Source organism: Lichenostomus cassidix, chromosome 13, assembly GCF_008360975.1.
Source record: "Lichenostomus cassidix isolate B80296 chromosome 13, HeHo_3.0, whole genome shotgun sequence".
Lineage (NCBI taxonomy): Eukaryota > Metazoa > Chordata > Aves > Passeriformes > Meliphagidae > Lichenostomus > Lichenostomus cassidix.
The window spans coordinates 307,556-329,952 of NC_139494.1; the positions used below are offsets into that span (position 1 = coordinate 307,556).

At 42.1% G+C, this 22,397-nt stretch overlaps 1 protein-coding gene across 8 annotated transcripts in view; it reads left to right on the plus strand.

Moving 5' to 3' along the window:
* KCNIP1 (potassium voltage-gated channel interacting protein 1) overlaps window positions 1-22,397 on the plus strand; it is a 400,236-nt gene that overhangs the window by 289,607 nt on the left and 88,232 nt on the right. The window contains exons 1-2 of one of the 8 annotated variants that reach the window (XM_085073222.1): window positions 16,213-16,683; window positions 18,577-18,650. The exons of 5 other annotated variants lie outside the window; for them this stretch is intronic. Coding sequence is in view for 2 of the 3 variants with exons in the window: in XM_085073220.1 (XP_084929346.1) it covers window positions 18,536-18,650 (115 nt within the window). In the remaining variant the exon portion in view is untranslated. Of the gene's footprint in view, window positions 1-16,212; window positions 16,684-18,422; window positions 18,651-22,397 lie in introns of those variants that run through there. 2 more of the 8 variants (XM_085073220.1, XM_085073216.1) reach the window with 2 other exon arrangements.

Consider the following 22,397-nt stretch of genomic DNA (forward strand, 5'->3'; position numbering starts at 1 on the left):
TCCTTTCTAGAAACAAGCCACCAGGTACCCCATAAAGCATTTTTTCTCCAGAATATATGCAGGACTGCAGCAAACATAGTGAAGTGCCAGAAGACAAGAAAGTAGGAAAAACGTACACCTGCATTGAGTGCTAGGCCTGTGCCATAGCAGGATAGTTGTTAATAAATTGTGCTCTCAGGAAGCAGGACACAGCCCATGCTGCAGAAGGAGTGAGTTACCTCCAGATGTGACCCAGGAGTGTCCCAGGATACACCAGCAGGAACACAGAGATAATTCAGCTCATTGACGAGCATAGGTTTTTGTTAAGATATTGTGTGTGAAACTAGACCCAGACAGATGGAAATAGTTCCAAATGCTGCTCTCCTCCCCGACTTTTTTTTGGGGGGGGGTTGGGGTTTTTTTGGTGGTTTTTTTTGTTTGTTTGTTTGGGTTTTTTTTTTTGTTGTTGTTTTTTTGTAATTATTATTTCCTGTGGTTTAAAGAGAGTGCTAATTCTGGCAGAGTGTAGCCAGGATGGCCATGGCAACTGGAGGGCACAGAGTGTGTAATTCTGTAACACCTACCTGCCTGAACTCTTAAAATTAACAGTTTATTCTTCAGAAAATTAAATTGGTTCTAAATTTATGCATGAGAAAAAGATGGCAATAACCTCCTGAGTAGCTCAGGAAAGTAGAGCTGGATTTTAGTTTCCTGGTCTGGTGAGAAAGGTAATGAATATTGTACATCCATATTAAAATAGTTGAGGAAAGAGTGAGCAGCTGGCAACAGTGAGGGTGCCTGAGCCAGGGGAACCTGTGGTAATTGTTCTGTCATTGCCATTCTCTCATTGCCATTCATGATCTTGCATGTTCTTGCTGGGAATTTTCCTACTAACCCTTAATATCTACAGGTATGTACAGAGGTTTTGCACTTGGGGCATTATAGATGTGCAAAATACTAAGGTGTGGAAGGGCTTCAGTAAGAAAGGGGAAAATACCCTTTTTAGGCAGTTTCCGTACCAAACACAGAATATCTGTATGCTGTCAGTGATTTCCCCAGGCTCTGTGTGACAGTGAGCTGGCAGGCTGCAGTGTGAGCTCACGGCAGCAGAGACATGGCCAGAGCACAGACTCCTCTGGACCCAATTTGTTCCATATGTCTGTCCCTCATTGGCTTCTGGCAGTGTTTTTCAGCCAACATAGAGGCTCCACAATCCATCTAGGCAATTTTTTCAGGGCTTTGTTACCGTCCTCAGTGGAAAGCTTTTTCCTCATACTGGATTGATTTTTGCTAAACTTGAAGCCTGTTACTCCATATCCACCAAGGACATGGAGAACAGATTTACCTCTTCTTCTGTCTTGGTCTTTACTGTACTTTTCATCTGGTTTTGATCTCTTCTTTCCTAAGCAACTTCAATTTGTTTAGGTCTTATTTATTAGACTATTGATCATTCTCACTGCTCTGCATGTTCTTTAATTGGCTGATATTTTGGCTGTACAGGACCCAGAACTGGATTGTACTCAAGTGAGGCCTTGATAGTGTGGAGAAGAGTAGAAGGGCTATTTCATTTGTCTTGTCAGTGACGTATTTGTAGAAAGCATTTGCCTGTTATTTGTAACATATGAGTTTTGATTCCTTATAGCTCCTGAATTGTTTAATGGAGCTGTAATTCCAGTAAAATTCTTTCTTGCCCCACATTTTTCCAGATGATTATCCCTGCATAGGGGTAGATGTCTGTCCTTGTTCCTATTGAATAGAAACCTGGTTTTGTTTGTTTTCAGACTCCAACTTTTAAGAATTTTTAAAATTTTCCATTTTCTCCCTTTCCCAATGTGGAATTATTTGCAAATATAGTAAGAACACTAATTTATTTGCCATTCATAATGACTGATAGCAGATATAAGGCAGCCCCCCATAGGGTTCAGGTTTGTTGTATCTCCTATTTTGAGCATGAATCTTTGACAAGACTCTGAGTAGTTTTTCAACTAGTCCTGTATCCACCCTAGGAATTTCATCCAGACAGTGTTTTCTTAGTTTATATACAAGAAAGTGAGATAAAATACTGTGAAAAGCTTTAGAGAAGTGAAGATGTGACACAAAATCTATTGTCATAACTATTGAAGGAAACAAGATTGGTTTGACACCAATTACTCTGAACAGATCCTATCAGGCAACCCTCATTTTCTTGAGATTTTCTGTCTGCTTACCCATTGTTTGGGTTTATTTGTTTCTAAGAACTGCAGCTAAAGTAAAAGATAGATACCTAATTCCCCGTTTTCTCATCTTCTGCTCTCGCAAAGACAGGAAGTGTATTTATCTTATTTCAGTCATCCCTGTTCTGAAGAGCACTGGGATGCCAATAACTGCTGACACCCCTGAGGTTTCAGTAGCTATGGATGTGTATCAGGCCCAACCAATTTCAAATGCTCTGATTTATCTAAATATCCTATAACCTCTTTCTTCCCTATTAAAAAATCCTGTCCCATGTAATTGATTTTATCAGTTTCCATACTGTCAGTTAGAATCCAGTTTGGATGATCCCTTTTCTAGTTGGTTTTTTTCCATATCCCATTAAGAAAAGATTTACTGAATTCAACAACCTTGTCAGCAAAACCATGTTTTTTCAGGCATGTCTGTATACTACCACTTCTTAGAGGTGGTTGTCTTTGTTGCTCAAGGTAATTTTTTCTCATGTTCACGCACACACAAAAAGCTGCATTCCCCTTATCCTTCTGTTTTGGCAGTCTGGATTACTAACTACTTTTTTCCCCAACTAGCACCTTATCCTAGAGTATAGATTTCAGCTGTCCATCTTTTATGTAGTCTGTTGATTTCAGAAACCAAATACTTCCAGCAATCAAATAATTCCCCTATTTACAGCTCTCATGACAGCAGGCCAGATGACCTTCTTCAGAGCACTTGCAAAAATCACATGCAAACTGCAGGCCACTGCACACTGGCTGCAAGCGTGTTGTGTGCCCACTATCCTTCAGAGAGGCACAGATGCAGTCAGGCATCTCATGCTATTCTTCTTGGTGCTTGATGACTCTTACAGTGACAGCTGCAGAGGCAGGAGCAGGAAACCCCAGTGGAAGAGAAATGGTAGGGTTAAAAAAAAAATTGCCCCCAATAGCTGTGAATTATTATTCTCTCTGGGAGGTACTTTCCAGACCCTGCACCATGTATTGTTTGTTAATAACATAAAGCAGGTTTGATTCCAGCATTCTATTTTAGCAAACTCAATGGTTATCTTCACTTTGTTTGTTTAGTTATGCAGAGTGATGGGGAAGGAAGGCATGCTGCTTTTCTTTGGAACACAACTGGGAAGGGAACAGCTGTGTTCAGGGTAATGAGGGGAGCTTGCTAAGACTTCTCCCACACAGAGAGGCTGAGCCAGATCTCCAGCCTCATGGAGGGGAAATGCTGCTGCTGCTGTGCACTGCCCTGGCTGGCTCTGTGTCCCCAAGCCTGCCCAGACCCCAGCTCTGTTACCCTAGAGAGGTCCTATGGGGATGCAGTAGGTATGTGCAAGTGTTGTTCCCCTGTAACTCACCTGCCTTTGCAGCACGTACCCTGCAGCTCTTGGTTAAACTACGAGGAGGAGGCACTTGTGAGTTGTGCTCTGGTTGCTCATGCCTCATCTTCCCTGTATTGATTCTCTTTTGATTAACTCTGTCTGATCTTTTCTCATGTGGAAATAATCCTTTGTCTTAGTTGTTTCCCTTGCTATTTTTTGGACAGTTTAAGTTTCTTCTGGGACCTTCATGTACAACAAGATTTTAAACATTATTAAGGGTTAAACATTAAATGTCTTTGAAAAATTGTATATTAATTCTTTGTGCAAAGTTTTATCCATGAAAGGATGATAATGTGCACCTTCAAGAAGTTGCTGAAGATTAATGAAATATGTTTGCTAAGTACTTTAGAATCTTCGCATGGTATGCTACTTCTTGAAGTGCAGATTACTGAACACTGTTTAAAGAGATAACTAACAGACTGAATGCTGGCATATGCAGCATTAATTGCATATGCAAATACAGCAGGCTTTGTTACAGCGTTCACTGTGAAGCCTGGGACACAGTACTGTAACAGTGTGCTTTTATTGAAGTAAAAGAGAGTGAATGAATCAAAAATTACTTTGGAGATATCTTTAGCAAATCTTTCCTCTTCTTTGAACTAGTCAATTAGTCAGCATTCAAAGTTTCTACTAGACCAGCCATTCTGTACCAGAAAATGTTAGATGTCAAGACGTGCTTCTAGCTGAAGAGAAGTTTCTGGCAAAACTTTCTTTTTCAAAAAGATGACACCAAACTGAAAAAGGCAGAATATATCACCACCTGGTTTTCTTCATGGTAGGGGTAAGTTTATTTCCTGTATTCTGGTTCTAGAGATTGCCTGTGGCTGCAGAGCAGGTGAGGTCTTGGTCTGTGGTATCTTCATTGGTTCTGGAGATTTGTCAGGGAGGATAAAGGAAAAGAGACCACTGGACTTGTACTGAAGGAGCCTCAGGGCTCTGTCACAGAGGCTGGCATGGAAGGCTGACCTCAGGGGACACAGCAGGAACAGCACATTTGGGTGTTTCACTCTGACCAATGATGTCTGAGTGCAGATCTGAGATGCAGCCTTTGCACGTGGGCCTGCTTCAAGAGGAGAGGTGAGCTTCAACAGCAGTGTGAAAGATGTAAGCACAAAGAAAACCTCAGTCAAGACCATCAGGAGCCAGGAGATCAGATAGGAGAGAGTTGACTAGAAATGTGAAAAGACTGAAAAGGTATTTGAGGAAGTGTGAAGGAAAATTAAATATGTCAGGAACTGGATGTACCATGAGGTTCTGGGGATTGTGAGGGAAAGTGGCTAAATGATGATGGAGAAAATAAGGTGACCTTGAGCTCAGAAGGATGATTCAAAAGTACAGATGTGATTTTTTGGCTGGAAATGGGATATCCTGGCACAGTAGTTGGAACTAGTGCTGTACGGAAATATTTCTGCTACAAAAGAAAACCTTCTAAATAGAAAAAGTCATACCAAAGAAGTACTAACCTCTCTGCTATGCTGCAATCAGTTTGCAGTGGAACTGCAGTTTGTGGAACTTACTTGCTGGTCAAAGGGGGAGAATAATAGATGGCCTATTTTAAGTGTTTAGGAAGCTTGTAATGGTTTCGGCTTTATAGTTCTGTTAATTTATGAAGAAGGATGAGATGCAGGTTCAGTGGTAGTTAGTCACAGCCCTTCACTACAAATATTTCCTATTAAACAACGCAGCAAAATTATGCAGCAGCAGAAACAGTGTGTATGACTTAGATCTGTGTGTTACATCATTCTTACAGTGTTGTCTTTTGTTTGCTTACATTGAGAACTGAAAATATACTTTCTGCTTTGGGATTATTTGTTCTCCCAACTATATCAAGTTTAATTGCTTCCTTGAGCCCCAAGACAGTGCAGTATTTCACAGCTAGCATTCCTTGTAAATCCTATCACTCATTTCAGTCACTAAGAACTGATAGGCTTAGTATATTAGAAATAAAGCTGGGAAACAAGCCCATTTTGAAAACCGTTATGCCATGTTTGCCTTGGGAAAGTTAAGAGCTCTGCTTTCAGACATAGGAGCTACCTTTCAAGGTGGGTTATTTTTGGGCTGTTGTAGTTGACTGTTCAGAGCTGTGTTTCAGAAGCAGGGCACCCACCCCAAAGTGCTTGTTGCTGTGAAAGCTGCACCACAATGAGGGGCTGTGCTTGTAACTTCTGGGTCCTGCTGCAAAAAGTTGGGATGCACAGCTGGGACCAGGGAGAAAAAAATGCCTTCATAACTCACATTGGTTTCCAGGCATTAGGTGTTCCTAGAGCTGCAGGGATGAGTGGGCAACAGAGAAGGTAGATTGAGGATTTAATGGCCTTTAGCAGCATCATTAGAAGCTACAGAAAATTCCAGTGGGTGATTGGTAACCTCAGGTGGGCAGGTAATTGTATCTCCACAGTTATTGTATAAGATAGCATAACGAAAACATCAGAAAATACATTGAGAAATAGAGAGTATGGTGATTAGTTTACAAAGGAATATAGTAAGCACATAAGTGACCAAAATTATGAAATCAGTCCTTGAAAAATACGTGATTTGTTAGCAAAATAATCCCAAGAAAGGAAGAAGGCTGCTGCAGGTCCTACTAAAACAGGGGTATCACCAGGTGATTATTGGCAAATTGACTTTGCAGAATTGCCCAGGCAGAGGGGGAACCATTACATTTTGGTATTGGTGGATACTCTTTCTGGACAGCCAGAAGCTTTTCTCTGTCGCACCAACAAAGCAAGGGAAGTCCAAAAGTTTTATCAAAAGAAATCATTCCAAGGTTTGGAGTACCACTGGGAATATCCTCAGATAGGGGATCACATATTATAGCCAGTATCATACAAAAGATTAGCCCTGCACAATTTGACTCTAAAAATGGAAACTTTAGTGAATACAATTTAGTTAGGGTTTGTCAAAATAAATGAACATTGCAAGCCAGGACCAGAATGACTTTACAAAAGAGATTGACTTCAGTATTATTACATGTTACATGTTACATAGTATTATTACTGTTACATGAACATGGAGTATGGGTTATTTGAATTTAAACAACAATACCTATTGCATACATATTCCAAATGTGACTGCTAAATTCGATGATCAGATAGAGGGATACGATAAGTTGCTGCACCTAGAAGAAAATTAAGGGCAGGATTACAAAATAGATGGTTTAATAAAATATTGAAAGGACTTGGATTTTCTCTGGTTGGTTGGCCTCACTTTTTTGAAGTATAATTGTGACTGTGGTAATAATTATGATTATGATACTTGCTTTAAGCTGTGTAAATGAATATGATTCTTAATGGAACATGAGTAACATATGTAATGTTAATAAAGAAGCAAAATGAGGTTTATGAAGGCTTGAAGGGAAAACAAACTCCACACACCTCAAAGCGGGGAAATGTTGCCAGGTGAAGAACTATTTACTCACCTGGTGGGAAAAATACAATGCTTATTCTACAAAACCATTAGCCTGTGGAAGCAAGCAATGCTTATTTTGTTGGATCATGTTAAACACTGACTGAGAAGGGTCTTGGAAAATAAGGACCCAGACTAAGTATGCCAACTCAGCTCTGTATTTGGGAAGTTACAGCAGTTCATTGAGTGCTCAGCTATAAGTTTGGGGCTTACAACCATCAGAGACCACCAAAGAGACCCCCAGGACAGAAGAATGCATGTGCAGAGGGGAGGGAACATACTTTAATGGGTTCAGGGAAATGATTGTCATATGTGTGTTTCTTCTGGAAAACCTATAAATATGTGAGTAAAATACAGTATATAAACAGGAGCTTTTTCTGTACTCAGGATGCACAATTTCAGTGGAGATACCTTCTCGTACATCTGGCACGATGATAGTGTCTGCTTCTTAACGCTACATGGGAGGTAAGGAATTTTGGGCCATTTTCAGTAACACTGCCAGAGGGAACATGATACTGGATTTGTTGGTCACCAGCATAAGTGAGATGATCAGGGATGTCAAGATTGTTGAGGTTGCAGTGATCATGCATTGGTGCAGTTTGCAGTCTTGAGGAATATAGGTCAGGTAAGGAGTAAAGTCAGGCTCTTGAGGGAGATTTTCAGTGGGATCCCCTGGAAAACTGTCCTTGGGGACAAAGCTGGCAGATCTTTTAAGAAGTCTTTCACAGAGTGCAAGAACTAGCAATTTCCAGAGGCATGAAACTGGAAAAGGAAGGCAAGAGACCGTCATGGATGAGTAGGAAACTGCTGGTTGAACTAAAGGGCAAGAAGCACAGGGCGGTGAAACAGGCAGGTGAAACAAGGACAGGTATCCTGGGAAGAGTATAGAGGATTGTGTGGGGAGGGGGTGAGGATGGCCAAAGCAAAACTGGAACTGATTCTGGCAAGGAGGTGCAAGGAATAACAGGAAGGTTATATAGGCACATTAATCAGAAAGGGAAGGTCAAAGAAAGTATTACCCCCTCTGATAAACAATGGTGGTGAACTGGCAACAAGAGATGAGGAGAAGGCTGAGATGGTTAAAACTTTTTGCCTCAGTCTTCAAAGGCAATGTATCTTCCCACACTTCTTGAGTGGATGGACAACAGGATAAGGACTGGGGGAGCAAAATCCTTCTGACTGTAAGTGAAGATCAGGTTCATGATCACCTGAAGAACCTGAATGTGCACAATTCTATGGGACCTGATGAGATGCATCCAAGTCCTGAAGGTTATTGCCTGACGCAGTTGCCAAGACAATGCCCATGATATTTGAAAAGTCATGGGAGTCAGACGAAGTGCCAGGTGATTACAAAACGGGAAATGGTGTCTCATCTTTAAAAAGGCAGAAGAAAAGACAACCCTGGGAACTAGTGCCTTGTCAGCCTCTGTGCCTGGGAAGGTGAACAGATCCTCCTAGGAGCTATGCTGAGGCACATGGAAAACAGGGAAGTGATTCAGACAGTCAGCACAGCTTCACCAGAGGCAAATCCTGTCTGACCAACCCCGTGGTGTTCTCTGATGGAGTGTCTCCAACAGTGGATAAGTGAATGACTATGAATGTCATTTATCTGGACTTCTGTAAAGCCTTTGACAGGGTCCCCCACCACATCCTTCTCTCCAAATTGGAGAATGATGGATTCGATGGGTAAACTGTGAGGTGGATAAGGAATTGGTTGGATGGTTACATCCAGAGGGAAGTGGTCAACAGCTTGGAGTCCCAATGGGCATCAGTGACAAGTGGTGTCCCTCAAGGGTCTGTACTGGGACCAGTGTTATTTAATGTCATCATTAATCACAAAGACTAAGCGCACCCTCAGCAAATTTGCAGATGACACCAAGCTGAGTGGTACTGTTTTCAGACCTGAAGGACAGGATGCCATCCAGAAGGACCTGGGCAGGCTCAAGAAGTGGGTGCATGGGAATCTCATGAGGTTTAACAAGACCTGGTGCTGCATCTGAGTTGGGACAACGCCTGGGATCAGTCCAGGCTGAGGATGAGCAGCTGATCTTCAGATAGTCTCAAACAATGCTAAAAATATGACAGTGATGTGTAATTAATAGAAATAAATTATGTTTTCAAAAATATCAGCAAACCCTGAACACTAAGCTGACTGTGAAAATATGCCTCAGGAGCTTCTGTCCTTCCTGAGCATGAGTGGCAGGAAAGCACTGAAATTGCAATGAGGAATCTGCAATTTATAGACTTCCAGGATACCTCAGTCCTTAGAAAACAGTGAAGTAAAGAAACGAACCTCACTGACCTAGTGTTACTGGACATGTACTGTTGCTGCTCTGCCCACTCCCTCCTCTGATGCCTCCCCTCTGACCATGTCGGGGGGTCCAGGTTTGCCCAGCAATGTCCCAAGCATGACATGAAACCTGAATATTAGCTGGAGAGACACAATAGTCTTACAAATCTAAATAGAACTGAGCAAATCGTTTTTGACTAGAAAATTGAATGGGTAGTTTTTGAAAATAATAAAACAATTAGTGATGACTTTTAGAAAAGAATTTGGAAAATACATTTCTCTTAAATACTTAAAGTGCTGTTTTTTAAAAGAATCAAATTAATTACCAAAAAAAAAGTGAACAAAACCTAACCCAAACCACTTCTTTTTTAACTCAAGCCAAAATGTTTAGATTTACCCCTAAGTCAGAAGCTTTGCATTTCAACTGTGTCATGGCTTAACCCCAGCGAGCAGCCAAGCCCCATGCAGCCACTCACTCACTCACTCCCCTATCTGCCCCCCCTACCCCAGTCAGGGAGAGAATCAAAAGATTAAAAGCTAGAAAACTCCTGGGTTGCGATAAAGACAGTTTAAAAGGGAAAGCAAAAGCCATGCACACAAGCAAAGCAAAACAAGGAATTAATTCCCTGCTTCCCATGGGCAGGCAGGTGTTCAGCCATCTCCAGGAAAGCAAGGCCCCGTCCTGCATTATATGGGAAGACAAACGCCATCACTCCAAACATCCCCCTTTCCTTCTTCTTTCCCCACTTTATACATTGAGTATGATGTCATATGGTCTGGAATATCCCTTTGGTCAGTTCGGGTCAAATGTCCTGGCTGTGTCTCCTCCCAGCATCTCATGGACCCCCAACTTATTTGCCAGTGTGGCAGAAAAGGCCTTGGCTCTATGTAAGCCCTGCTCAGCAATAACAAAACATCTTTATTATCATTGCAGTGTTCAGCAATATCTAAAACACAGCCCCATACCAGCTGCTGTGAAGAACATTAACTCTACCCCAGCCAAAACCAGCACAGACCATTAAAATGCAGCATCAGTTCCCTGCTTAGTCCTGACAATCCCAGTTCATCTTACCTGAGCCTCTCACAGTTTGCTCTCTCAGAGGAAAAGGGACTTGTGATTTTCCAGGTTCTACACACCTGGTACATCATGTTCTCTCTTACAGAGGAGGTGGAACAGGGCTGGTGCAGGGCACAGTCTGTCACAGCACTGTTCTGTCTGAGGACTTTTCTCACACGTGTAACTGGATCTCTTTTTCCTGTGATCCAGGATCAAGCTGCTGAGGAATGGGAATTTACCAGTGAACTCACTTATGCCAGGAGTGAGGATGCACATGCACCTTGCTGTTGCCAGCTCATGTGGGCCAGCAGGACAAAGAGGGCTCATGCTGGGAAGACCTCGTGGTGTGTTTGCAGGCAGGAACATTTCTGTAACACTGTATGTCATGAAACCAGTTCAAAGGGCTGCTCTGCACCTTTACCTCTGGCTCTGCCATCACACCAGGCCTTTCATGTTGTTCCTAGAGCCTCTTTAAAGCAGCAGCACAGACCCCTCTGACCTTCTCAGTGCTGTCTGGTGTGACAGGCATTTTCCTCTCTCCCCAGTTTACAGTCTTAGCAATGTTTGTGTAGGAAAGATAAGCCAACTCATTAAAAGAAGAATTTTTAAATGGTTATGGTCCAGTCTTCTGCCTGGGCATTTCCGATCACTGATTCATGGGAAAGACTTGAAGGAGTGCAGCAGGCATGCCTGGTGTTTCCTGACAGGAAGAACCTGGAAAGGCAAATGTTTGTTTACAGGGATTATTTGTGCTTTTCTGAGAGTCCTGTGACAGGAGCCAGAGGGAGCAGCAGTTCCCAAATGAGTGTCAGCCACACAGGAAAGCACTGGTTTGCTTTCCATGGCTTTGGGAGTATGGACCACTCTCTGTTACTGGAAATGCATCATCATTCTGAATGTATGTGTAAGGAGACTGTTGCCCCTCTTCTTTGCTGGCCTTAAATACAATAGGCTTTCCTTACTTCAAAGATACTATACAGGCTTTTGTATGTTGGTGTTCATCATAAATATCACACGAAATAATGTTAAACTCATTACACAATGCTGGAAGGAAAATTCAGTTTCAATTATTCCAAATTAATTTCCAAATTTCCTAATCAATAGTTTGCCACTGATTTCTTCAAAAGCAAGGTACATTTCAAAACATGCCTTAGCATACAAGCAAAGGAGTTGTGCTTGAAAAATGGGGGTACATTAATTGGATGGGAATAATATCCAAGTGATCAGTCTGTGATTCCATATGAACAGAAGCCACAAACCTTTAGCTTGAGAAGGGAGGTGAGGATTGAGAGCTGTTGAGATTATGGGATCTGGTTTGTAGTGAAAAGCCTAACACTGACTTATAAACTAAATACACATGAGATCAGGATGGCATTCCATAACAAGCTATCAGGCTTTCTCTCACTATCAAGTTTTAAATGAAAATGTTTGCTCTACTAGTAATGTTAATTTACAAAAAATTGTGCAATTCAAGATCTTTGTATTTACAAAATAAGGTACAGGCAATGTAATTCAGGTATTCTTTATCCCTGAGACAAGTCCAAATTTGAAAAAATACATACTGCTAGGACAGACATGTATTTACAAGGACCCACTCAGCTAAAACATATAACAACATATTTTGCTGTTTTCTTGGTGAAAGCCTGGCTTTCACCCAGATACATTCGGCTTGAATGTTCCTAGATAATGGGACTAAAGCATCTGTTGGTTTTAATGATGATTTGCCATAAGCTCTGGTGCTTGTCATCCCTTCTAATAATAAAGTAAAATACTTATTAGTCCAAGAATTAATTCAAACAAAGAGGTGGTTCTTACAATAAAATTGATTCCAGCTACATGGCTTGCCAAGATCTGTAATATATGCAGTATTGTGACAAAATCTGGTCCTAAGTGAGGGAAAAAAAGCTTAAAAACTTGGATTTTAGACTTGATATTTGTTTAGTCATGTAAAATCTGTGTGGCATAAACATAAAAGCTGGGATTCTGAAAGCCAGCAAGGGAATTCATCCATGTCAGTTCTGTGTATTTTAATGAGATGGTAACTAAACCCTAACTGATGTTGTCTTGGCAGGGTTCAATATCTGTGTATAGAGTACTCCTAGGATTTTGCAGTGCTTGCTATAAGTGCCATGAACTAATTGGAAGGTTGCTACTTAGCTGTAACTAAGTACAGCTGTAACTAATTAGCTGTAACTAATGCAGGAATTGAGCCGTTTGGCTGAATTCTTTCTTTAGGTTTGTATGGTTTGGTTTTCTTTGGTGCTACAGCAGGTACTTTGAAAATTGCTATGCTGCCTGTAACACCAGTGGGGAATATATTGGTCACACACCCGTGTTATCACTTCCTTGTAGCTGGGGTTGGGGAAGCTCATCCTGAAATTTGAAGAGAAATGGCCATGCTTCAGCACCTGGGCACCCAGCCTGGGAACTGTACAGCACTGCAACTTCCCTCACGTTCTGCTTTCCACACCCAGGGAGTCTGGTCACAGTTTCATGGTTTGACCGGGAGACACTCCTTGAACATTTCAGAAGCAGAAAAAGGTACAATTTATAAATTGATGTGCTTTTTTTTTTAGATACAAGTATCTAATAAATAATTTTCATAAATTATGGCTGTCCGCTAGCCAAAGAAACAAACCATTTTAGGCAACCTGTTGTGATTATTTGTAGCACAGAAAACACACAGATGCCTCCTTTTGGATCCAAGTTTTCTAACAGCCTGATTTGTAAATAAGATTTGTGTATTCACACAGTCCTAGTATTTTGGCTGGCAGGAAATGCACTCATCAAGCTGTGAATATTTTCCCACACTTTCATGCTTCATTTCCAGGGAAAGAATCATGTGTGAGTGACTTGAGGGGAAGGAGCTGCTGAGGTATATAAATACCTCTGTTATAACACTGCTGCTTAGAAGTGATTCTGTGTTTTGGTGCAGTCCTCCTGTGAGCGCTGGTGGTTTCTGCAGAAAACAAATCTTAACAGGACACACACAAAGTTGTGCAGGTAGTAACAGAGCCTCCTGTGTGGAGTGAAGGTTACACGCAAGCAGAGGAAGTGTGTGTGCTCCCCTAATGTGATTTAAAATAACTAAGGCTACTCTGGCTTCCCACCTGAGGGCTTTGCAAGCACCATACAGGAATGTCCATATCTCAAAGTGTGTGATCCACACACAGTTGAATAGGTGATGCTCTTTATTGGTAGCAGCTATGGGCTTATTGCTATAATAATATACTGTTATGCCATTATTTGCTGTCATAATGTGATGTCTTCTCCCCTGCACACTCTATGTCTCATGTATTTCAGGGGTGAATTGTGATCAGCATTGCACCCTGGTTTAAAGTGTGGAATTGATGTTGGATTTTTTCAGTTAAAATATCTATGCAGCAGAATGGTCAAATTCATTTATAAATTTGACACCTTTAAAAAACTAATTTTAGCCAAAAATAAATTATTGAAGTGACATATACACAACACATTTCATTTGAGCTCATTTTAGAAGTTAAGGTAGTTCCCAGAATAGTAAGAGTTCAGTCTCAGCAGGTACTGAGGAAACCATGAGTTAAATTTGGGGAGCCTGAGGAAGCAACTCCTAGCCCAAGAGGCTGGAGAACTAATCTGGTTTAGGGGTAAAATTCCCTTTTTATGAAGTGAGATTTAAGTGTGTGTTCCTCTTTCCCAGGAGAATGTATTTCACCACAAGAGGTACTCTGGTCCAGGTCTCTTTCAGCATTGTTGGTTGGGTTCAAGCTGTAATAAAGACAGTTTTAATGTTCATACAGCCAAAAGAGCAAAAGATTTCTTTCGGCAAGAGGACTCCAAGGATAACTTGGGTTTAGAAACCTGAGGCACAGGAAAGCAGTTCAAACTTGGGTTTGTGTGTTCTTGATGAACTACAGGATTCCTGGTCCCCAGACTTTGAAGAGGAATTCCGGGAAAGGCTTCATTGCAGCGAATACTATTGAAGGGAAGTCCCTGTGTTACAGGATTGGCTCACAGTGCCTTTCCCACCACCCTCCTGCTGCCTACACAGAATGCAGCTGTTCCAGAGCCTCTCAGAAGGGCCTGTGCTGTGGAAAGCCTGGCCCATGCTTAGACTGGGAGTTCCTTTAAGTACTTGCTTCTTAAATTTAAGCAGTGCTTATTCCTGCTCCTTGCCATCACTAAACTGATATTTAAAAATCCTTTGCTTTGGGATTTTGCTGCCATTTGAGCTGTTTTACATGAAAGCCTGTGATTACAGAATAATAATATTTCGACACAGTGATAAAAACCAGAAGATTCACCATCAGTGCTGGTGTTTCTCTTGCATTCACTGCATGACAATTCTTGTGTAGGCAGTAACTGAGTAGAAATGACAATAGCAGTTAACTTATAACCTTCTGCTTTGGTACACATTTTAGCATTCCTTCATTGAAAAATGTCCATTAAGAGTAAATATTTGTATATGAGTGGTATGTATTGAAAAATCATGCAGTTTGGAGAATCTGCTGTAAATATCAACATCAATATAGGTGAGACTAGGATTTTTAATTTCCCTTGCAGATTTTGCCATAAAAGAAGTATCATTAATTCCTTCTCTATTCTTCCCTAGTTTCATGCTTTCCCTGTTACAATTATTGCTTGGAAAACTGAAGTTTAGATAAAGTTCTTCACTCAATTACTATCAATTGGTTAAATAGGCCATTTTGGCCTTGAATTTTTCCCCAAAAAAGCCACTGAGTTTTTGAGTATGGTTCATTACTGTTTGCAATTAGCTGGGTGGCAAAAGAAATGGAAAAAACTGACTTTTGTTTCATGAATGACAGCTCCCTATTTCTGGTTGCTCCATATTTGTGGTTTAAAGCCTGCTTTATTAATTAATAAATAGAATTTCTCTGCATCTTTGATCATTGATACAATCACACAGAATACTGAATATTTAAAAGTAGTTTCCAGTTAATCTCTAGCACATGTGCTGTATCACAAGTGAAAGCATCGCCTTAGAAGAACTATGCTCAGTGAATAAATACAAAAGATGCTCACTCTCCTGTTTGGAGTGAATGTACTGTTGGTGAAGGTGATAGGTTTAACACTGATTTGGACTGATCAATTGTCAGGGCAGACTATGAAATGTCTCCTAAAATAGCTGCTGACAAAATTCAAACAAAATTATTTTTAGAAAGTATCTATCTTAATAGCTAGACCTGAAAAGGAATAACCTGGTTTTCTGAAGTCTCAAACTTTTCAGAAATAGTATGGATTTTGGTACCTCTTAAAGCCAAGTTATTTCATTTAAACAACTAGTTTTGAGCTACTACCTAATGAGCGTAAAAAAGTTCCCCGCAAAGCCAACAAACAGAACTGACAAAGTCAACTCCAGCTTTCAACACCAGACAGCACCAGCTCCTTTCAGGTTTTTGGTTTTTTCTGAAGATCTGCTTAGTGTGAAAACTGCTCGTGTAGGCATTGGTTTCCCACCCTGTCAGCATTTTGTCCCAGTTCATGCGTAGCAGCTGAATTTAAAGAGAAAACTGTTTTGGATAAGGGACAGCAGTTACTTCCTCCATGTAGCGTTTTTCTGTTCTGTGTGTGCTGCAGGAAGCCGTGGATTCAGAGGCAGTGCCTCTCCCAGGATTGCGGCGTGGCACGACCCAGCCGGGCCGAGCACAGGCCCAGGCCCGGGGTGTGGGAGAGGCAGGGCAGGGCAGGGCAGGGCAGGGCAGGGCAGGGCAGGGCAGCCAGCAGCTCCTGCAGGGAGCCAGGCCGGGCAGGGCAGGGCAGCCAGCAGCTCCTGCAGGGAGCCAGGCGGGGCAGGGCAGGGCAGGGCAGGGCAGCCAGCAGCGCCTGCAGGGAGCCAGGCGGGGCAGGGCAGCATCGGCGGGCAGCAGCTGGAGCTGGAGCTGCACCGAGCGCTCCCTGCCCGGCTGTCCCGGCGCCGCTCCCCTCCAGCTTCAGCTGCCGCCAGCAGAGCCGCGTGCAGGTGGAGGTCTGTTCGCCAATGGGCGATAACTCAGTGAGAAACAATTTCCATAATTCAACCCACCTGTTTGGAGTTTATTTGCTGCTGCTTCCATTAAACCTGGTAGATACCCTTAGTCCCTGGCTAAGGAACACCTGAGTTGCAGTATGTCTGGATGTGTGTTCTGGGGATATGTGTATTCCTCTGCTGAATGCTAGCAAATATTTGCTAATGTACTGTTAGTCTTACTTTTGGGATTCATTCATTATGCAGTATTTCTGCTTAGAAAAAATGCATTTGCATGAAACATAGCCCCTTGTGAGTAGAAGCTGCTGCTGGGTGAGCACCTGAGCTGAGTGCTGCACGGAGGGCTGGATACCAGGTGGGAATCCTTGAATACCAAGGAGGAAGGCTCAGGTGCAGTAGAGCTGTTTCAGGTATGTTTGTCTTGTTCATTCTCAAGTAAGGCCATTTATTTAGTGGGTCCATTTCTCCAGGTATCTTCAGGCTAAAGATTTTTATGTGTGACTTTCAAAACCTTTTTGTTTTTTGAAGTGTATTGAGTGCTTCTGAAACAGTGTTTATAAATTGCTTTTTCTTTATTGCTTATTTAGTTGTAAACAGACTTCCTAATTGTTTTAGTCTAGCAAAATTTTGAGTTGCTTGCTAAGAAGTTCATGTAGCTGCACAGGTGGATCAAGCTTGCAGAGAGCAGGAGTGTTCTGGAGCTGAGCTGAGCTGAAGTAAAAACATTGCTTAGTTTTGACTTTAGGCAAAATTCTGGTGGACAGTAGATGCTACTTTAGAATAAATATTAATTATCTAAGTCTGTGGATTTTAGACTTGCATGTTTTGTATTCAAACTATTCTCTGTTCTCAAGGGAGGCAAGAGTGCTTTGGACAACCAGCTTGTAGAAGTATCAATAATAAGAAATCTGTGTTTCTGTTGTTTTCTTTTGTTTTGTTTTAATGGAGGCAGATGTGCTGTGACAAGAACTCAGATGTAGTTTACAAGCTGGTGACCTGGGAGCTACAGGAAAGAGGAGTGTGGCATAGCTGCAGGAGGATTTTGGCAGAGGCTCTGGAAGCAATAAATTTTAGGAGAGGCTGTGATTTCCTGTGGCATCTCGCTATCTCACAGGTTCTTTTTTTCCCAGTATAGGGAAATGCAGGTTGAAAGGGGGCAAACAGGTTCAAGGAATTGGACCTGGTTCCAGGCTCCTTGTTACTGTGGATTAAACTGAATTTTCTCAGGGTGAGACTCTTGTGTTTTGTAAATTGAATTTTGTGGAGCCAGCATGCGCTTGGTGGAAGGAGTCTTGTGGGTTCTGGATGATGGAAGAGCTGGAACATGGAGCATTTTTGGTAATGCACAGTCAGGATTGTTTATCCCTCTGTGAGGAAGGGACAGGTAGGGAGCAGGAATGACCTCTCCAGCTGGGGTAGGCTCCTGGGCCAATCCAAGTGTCCTGCCCGGGCCACAGGATAGAGCAGGGATGACAACTTCAGCTCTGAGCTCCGATGGTGGCTGCTGGTATAGCAGGAGGCTGTAGGAGGCAGGATGCCTTCATTTTGAATAGCCGTCCCCAAATTCTCTTTTTTTTCCCCTGCTAGCAGGGACTGCTGCTCATCCCATAACTGACTTGACTTCTGAATGTTCCTCCTGGAGAGGCTGTCACAATTTCACCATTATATGTCCCTTGTACCTGTGAAAAATGACCAAATCTCCCATTTATATGTGAACTGTGTAATGATTCCCAAAAAAGACATTTCAACATCTGCAATTTTTTCTCCTCTTGGTAGCTTATTCAGAGCTACCTTATTCATCAGCAACATTTGCCCATTGGTAAAGTGATATGTGGCAGCTCTTTCAGAGATAGTTTAGGACACAAAATAAAAATCTGTAGCTTACAGAGAAGTCTTACGGGAATTTGAATGGGCAGAAAGTAATTAAACAGTTAGAACACCACCAGTTGTATCAGGTTTTACACCTGACTGTGGAAAAATAGCTTCTTTGGGAGTGAGAAGTTTAGAGATACCTGAGTTTTCTGGTAGGGTAGAAGAGAATGTGTATTTTTCTGCTCAATTAGTGTGGTGAATTGACTCTTCAAGGGACCTGGTGCCATGCAGGGGGCAAGACTGTGTGGACAGCAGGTAAGAGAGAAAAGAAGGAAAAAAGGATCTTCCTTCCTGGCAGTGTTATTTTAGTTTACCTACAAGTGCCACATTGGAACTGAATGGCTTAAATGCAGGATTCAATCAAATCCACAGTGTGAGATGTAGCTAGGAATGTCTGTGTGTGCGAAGAAAAGCCTTTTGGTTTTTTACAGCACTGGGATAGAGAGAAGTGGACCTACCTCTGAATCTACATCAGCAGCACATTTGTCAAAGAGCAAGGGAGAAAGTGAGTAACAAAGGTTTAGAGAGTATATTTTCTTCTGAACGTGCTATTAGCATTAATGGGAAATGCAGTCAGAGCAAAGAGAATATGCCCCCTTGTATGCTTAATGATTGAGCTCACGGATCTCTGCAGAATCTCACACACTTTGTCCTCTCTGCAGTGTTTCTGCGCTGTAATTTAAAAAGGAGTAAATTATATTGCTGACCTTAGTTAATTGCTGTCAGTGAAGATATATCATAGCCAAGAGCAGGCTGCATCAAAATGACTTGAGATTAATCTTTCACTTTCTAACGACACCGCTACAGAGTATTCCTTGTGTTATTAAAATACAGTCACTCAAGATGCAGTTATTTGGAAAGCAGATAGTATTTGGTCAGATCACTGAATCTGGCTTTGGTGACACTTGTTTTCTTCTGAAGGCATAATAGCTGCTGCTGTGGAGTTTAGCAGGAAAAGAATGCAAAGTGTTCTGCAATTGTATTGTCTGTGAGGCTCTTCTCCTTTGAAAATTAAATAAAATGAGCAAAGCAGAAACAAAGGGAAGGAGCATTGAAAATTATGATATCGTGTACATAGCTCTTTTCCTTGTTTTTAGTCTGGGACAATTAGAGATCTTAGGTATACATTAGTCCTCTCTGCATCTCACCAGAGAATCATGGTGTATAAAAAATAAAGTACAGGCTTGTTATTAGGAATGAATGCAAGAAAGGGAGTCCTTCCCCTTCAACTTTCAACATGAGCCCTGATGTTTGGGGTGATGACACCATTGCCATATAACACTAAGTTTTGGTGACTTCAGAGGGATTTTAGAGAGCCTTTGTATGGACATGGGGCTGTGGCTTGCAGGTGATCTGTTGCTCAAGGACTTGGTTGTGCTCACTGAAATGAACAAGGCGGAAATTGGCCCAAAGTTGGGATTCTCAGCTTGAAGGGCCAATGTCAGGAGGGGAGGTTGCAAGCTGGGGGGGAGCTACTGTCTGGAGGACAGTGTCAGGCCCTGATGCCGTGTTGGAGGACATCTAATGTTTTGAGCTGGGGTAATGCCTTATCCCAATGTTTGTGGGGGAAGACCAGGGTGTGATGGCATGCAGTGACAAGGTGGCAGGAGCTGACTGGTGCCCACAGGGCAGTGTGTGGTGTGTTAGAGGCCATCTTGTCCTGTTCAAACTCCACCAAATAAGCTTTGAGGAAAATGAAATGCAGTGTAGGTCTGTGAGGATTTCCAAACTTTGTCCCATTCCCAAAGGCACCATTTTCTGGGGCTGCATGTACATGCAGAGAGCATGTCACTGCACAGAGGACAGTTCACTTTACTGCTCCTGGGGCACAAAGCCAAACCTCCCATTAAAAAAAGCCACAACATTTGCATCCTTCTCAGGCCACATGCAAGGACCCCAGCTGATGTTCCCAGTCCTCCTCATGGATACTGAACGACTTTGCTGTTTTAGCACAGTGCGCCCAGAATGAATTAGTAATGATAAGCAATTAACATCGAGACGAATGTAGCTGAGGTTTATTTCTTGTGGAAATGGTGTTTGCTTTTTGTGCAAGCACTGGCTCTTTTCCCCCCTTGGAACACAGAGGAAGGGCCTTGCCGTTGTAGCTCGTGGCAGGCCAGGGCTGCCAAAGCACAGGGGCTGTGTGATGGGAGAGCTGTGGGAGCCTGAGGCTCAGCACATGCAGGTGGGTTGGCATGTCTGCTCATGGCACAGTGGTACTAAAACTCCTCTGGGATGTACAATAGACTCCTCTTAGTTATGCATATCCGGTTGTCTTGATCATCTGTTTGAGACTTCATTAACTATAGACAGGATCTAGAGAGCCTTTCCAACACCCAGAAAACAAATCCATGAATACTCCTGATGCATTGTGGAGCAGGATGTCTGTGCTGAGCCAGGTGAATAGGAGGATTTTTACCATGTGACTTTATAGGAGCTACTTTAAGTCCTCCTCCACTTCGCTGAAGCACAGAAGGAAGAGGTTGTAGTCCTACCACCACCAGCTCCAATGGCTCTGTCATCTCAATAGAGAAGGCAACCCTTTGAGACAAAGCTATATGTAAGCTTTCAAATTAAACTTTGTTAAACCACTGCTGAATCACGACAATTGAAATGTTGCTGAAACTTTAAAACATATGAGAAATTGGTTTCTATTTCACTTACCTATATGATCCCACTTCTGACCCCAATTTAATGTTATGATCCACAGAAATAAGGTTAGGATCTGGTTATTAAAAGATGCCTCTGCCTGGATTGAGGTGCAAATGAGCCAAAGTCTATAGTGCAGATTTTATTTAACAGTAAGTGTGAGGTATAAAGAGAGGGGAGGGTAGAGAAAGAGCAAGACAGAGAAAGAGCCAGATTAAGTAGAACAGTAATGACCACCACAAAGGCCCCTGTGGCCTCCCACCAACCCTTCTTCTGGTCTTTTTGGGGGGGGTGGTCCCCAGAGTGTTCTTCTGGAGCTATGACTTTGGTACAGTCCAAATCCCAGGTATCCACAGGTGTACTGCCATTCCCACAGCTTGGGATGACACATGTCTAAGCAGTTGCTTCCTTTCCCACAGTTGGTCGTGGTGGGAATTTTTATCTGGACATCTGGTGAAGCAAGCCTGGCATCTTCTTGCTGTTGCCATCTGCGTTCCCACAGTCTCCACACTGGAATTTTGTCTGGTGTGCTAATTCCAAACCTTTCACCTCTGTGTAGGCCTGGAATTAATGCCTTCCTGTTTGCCATCTGTGCCTGTTGTGGTGGCCTTTCTTATGGGGATAGTGTTTTGAGACGTTTTAATTGCATTCTCTAAGTCCTGACACTACTTCAACTGTTAAAATGGTGCATGTCTACATGAAAGTCTGTTTTTATCTTTCCTTCCTCTGTTTTGTTTCTCTTGCTTCACTTTTTTAAAGGATTGTTTTCAAATGATTACTTCATCATTTGCATCCAGACAAAGTTTTGAGTATATTTTGTACTTTACATTGTCAGTATCTGTGAGAATTACTGGCTAATAAAATGCTGGCTACTGCCATTGATTCTCATGTAAATCTCTCCCTTAGATTTCCTGAATACCTTGATTAATTTTAGTTGCTATTATAAAAAAACAAGGAAAGCAGGCTTTTTAATGGTAAAAGTTCTGGCCTATCCTTACTGGGATTTGCATAGCCTAATCTAATCAAGATTTTTGACAAATTTCTAAAATCCTCAGGTATGAGATGCCTCTCTGCCCTAAGCTCTTAATTAATCTTTGTGCAACCTCTGTTCTTGAATAAACCTTGTGCTTTATTGTGTGCATTCAGAGGAAGAGGAGTTCTTTAGTACTTCTTAGACCCTCATGCAGTGTTTGGCCCTGGTCAGGAAGCAGAGAGGGCAAAGCCAATCCATGCTTTCAGAGTGTTTAAAATTGTTTGGCATTGCTGTAGTCACTTCTTACAGGGAATGTGGGATGAGGTTTGTTTTCATCTTCAGAATTTGCTTTTAAGTAGATCTCCATTCCACAGATTAAAAGCATTTGTGGGGTATTAGCATACAGACATGCTTCAGGCTGTAAAACTGCAAGCAGGGAAGTGTAAAGGGTGATAAGGGAAATGGGCTGCCATGATAAAATACAGTCTGTGGAAATAAATGTCTGTTAAAATCTCTTCTCTGAAGTGGGAGGAGAGGATTAGAGTTTTTGGAGAGAGAGGAGATGAGGACTGAAAATCAGCAAATGAGCAATGAAATTTTTCTTTTTAACTTCTTTTTCTGGAAGACTGA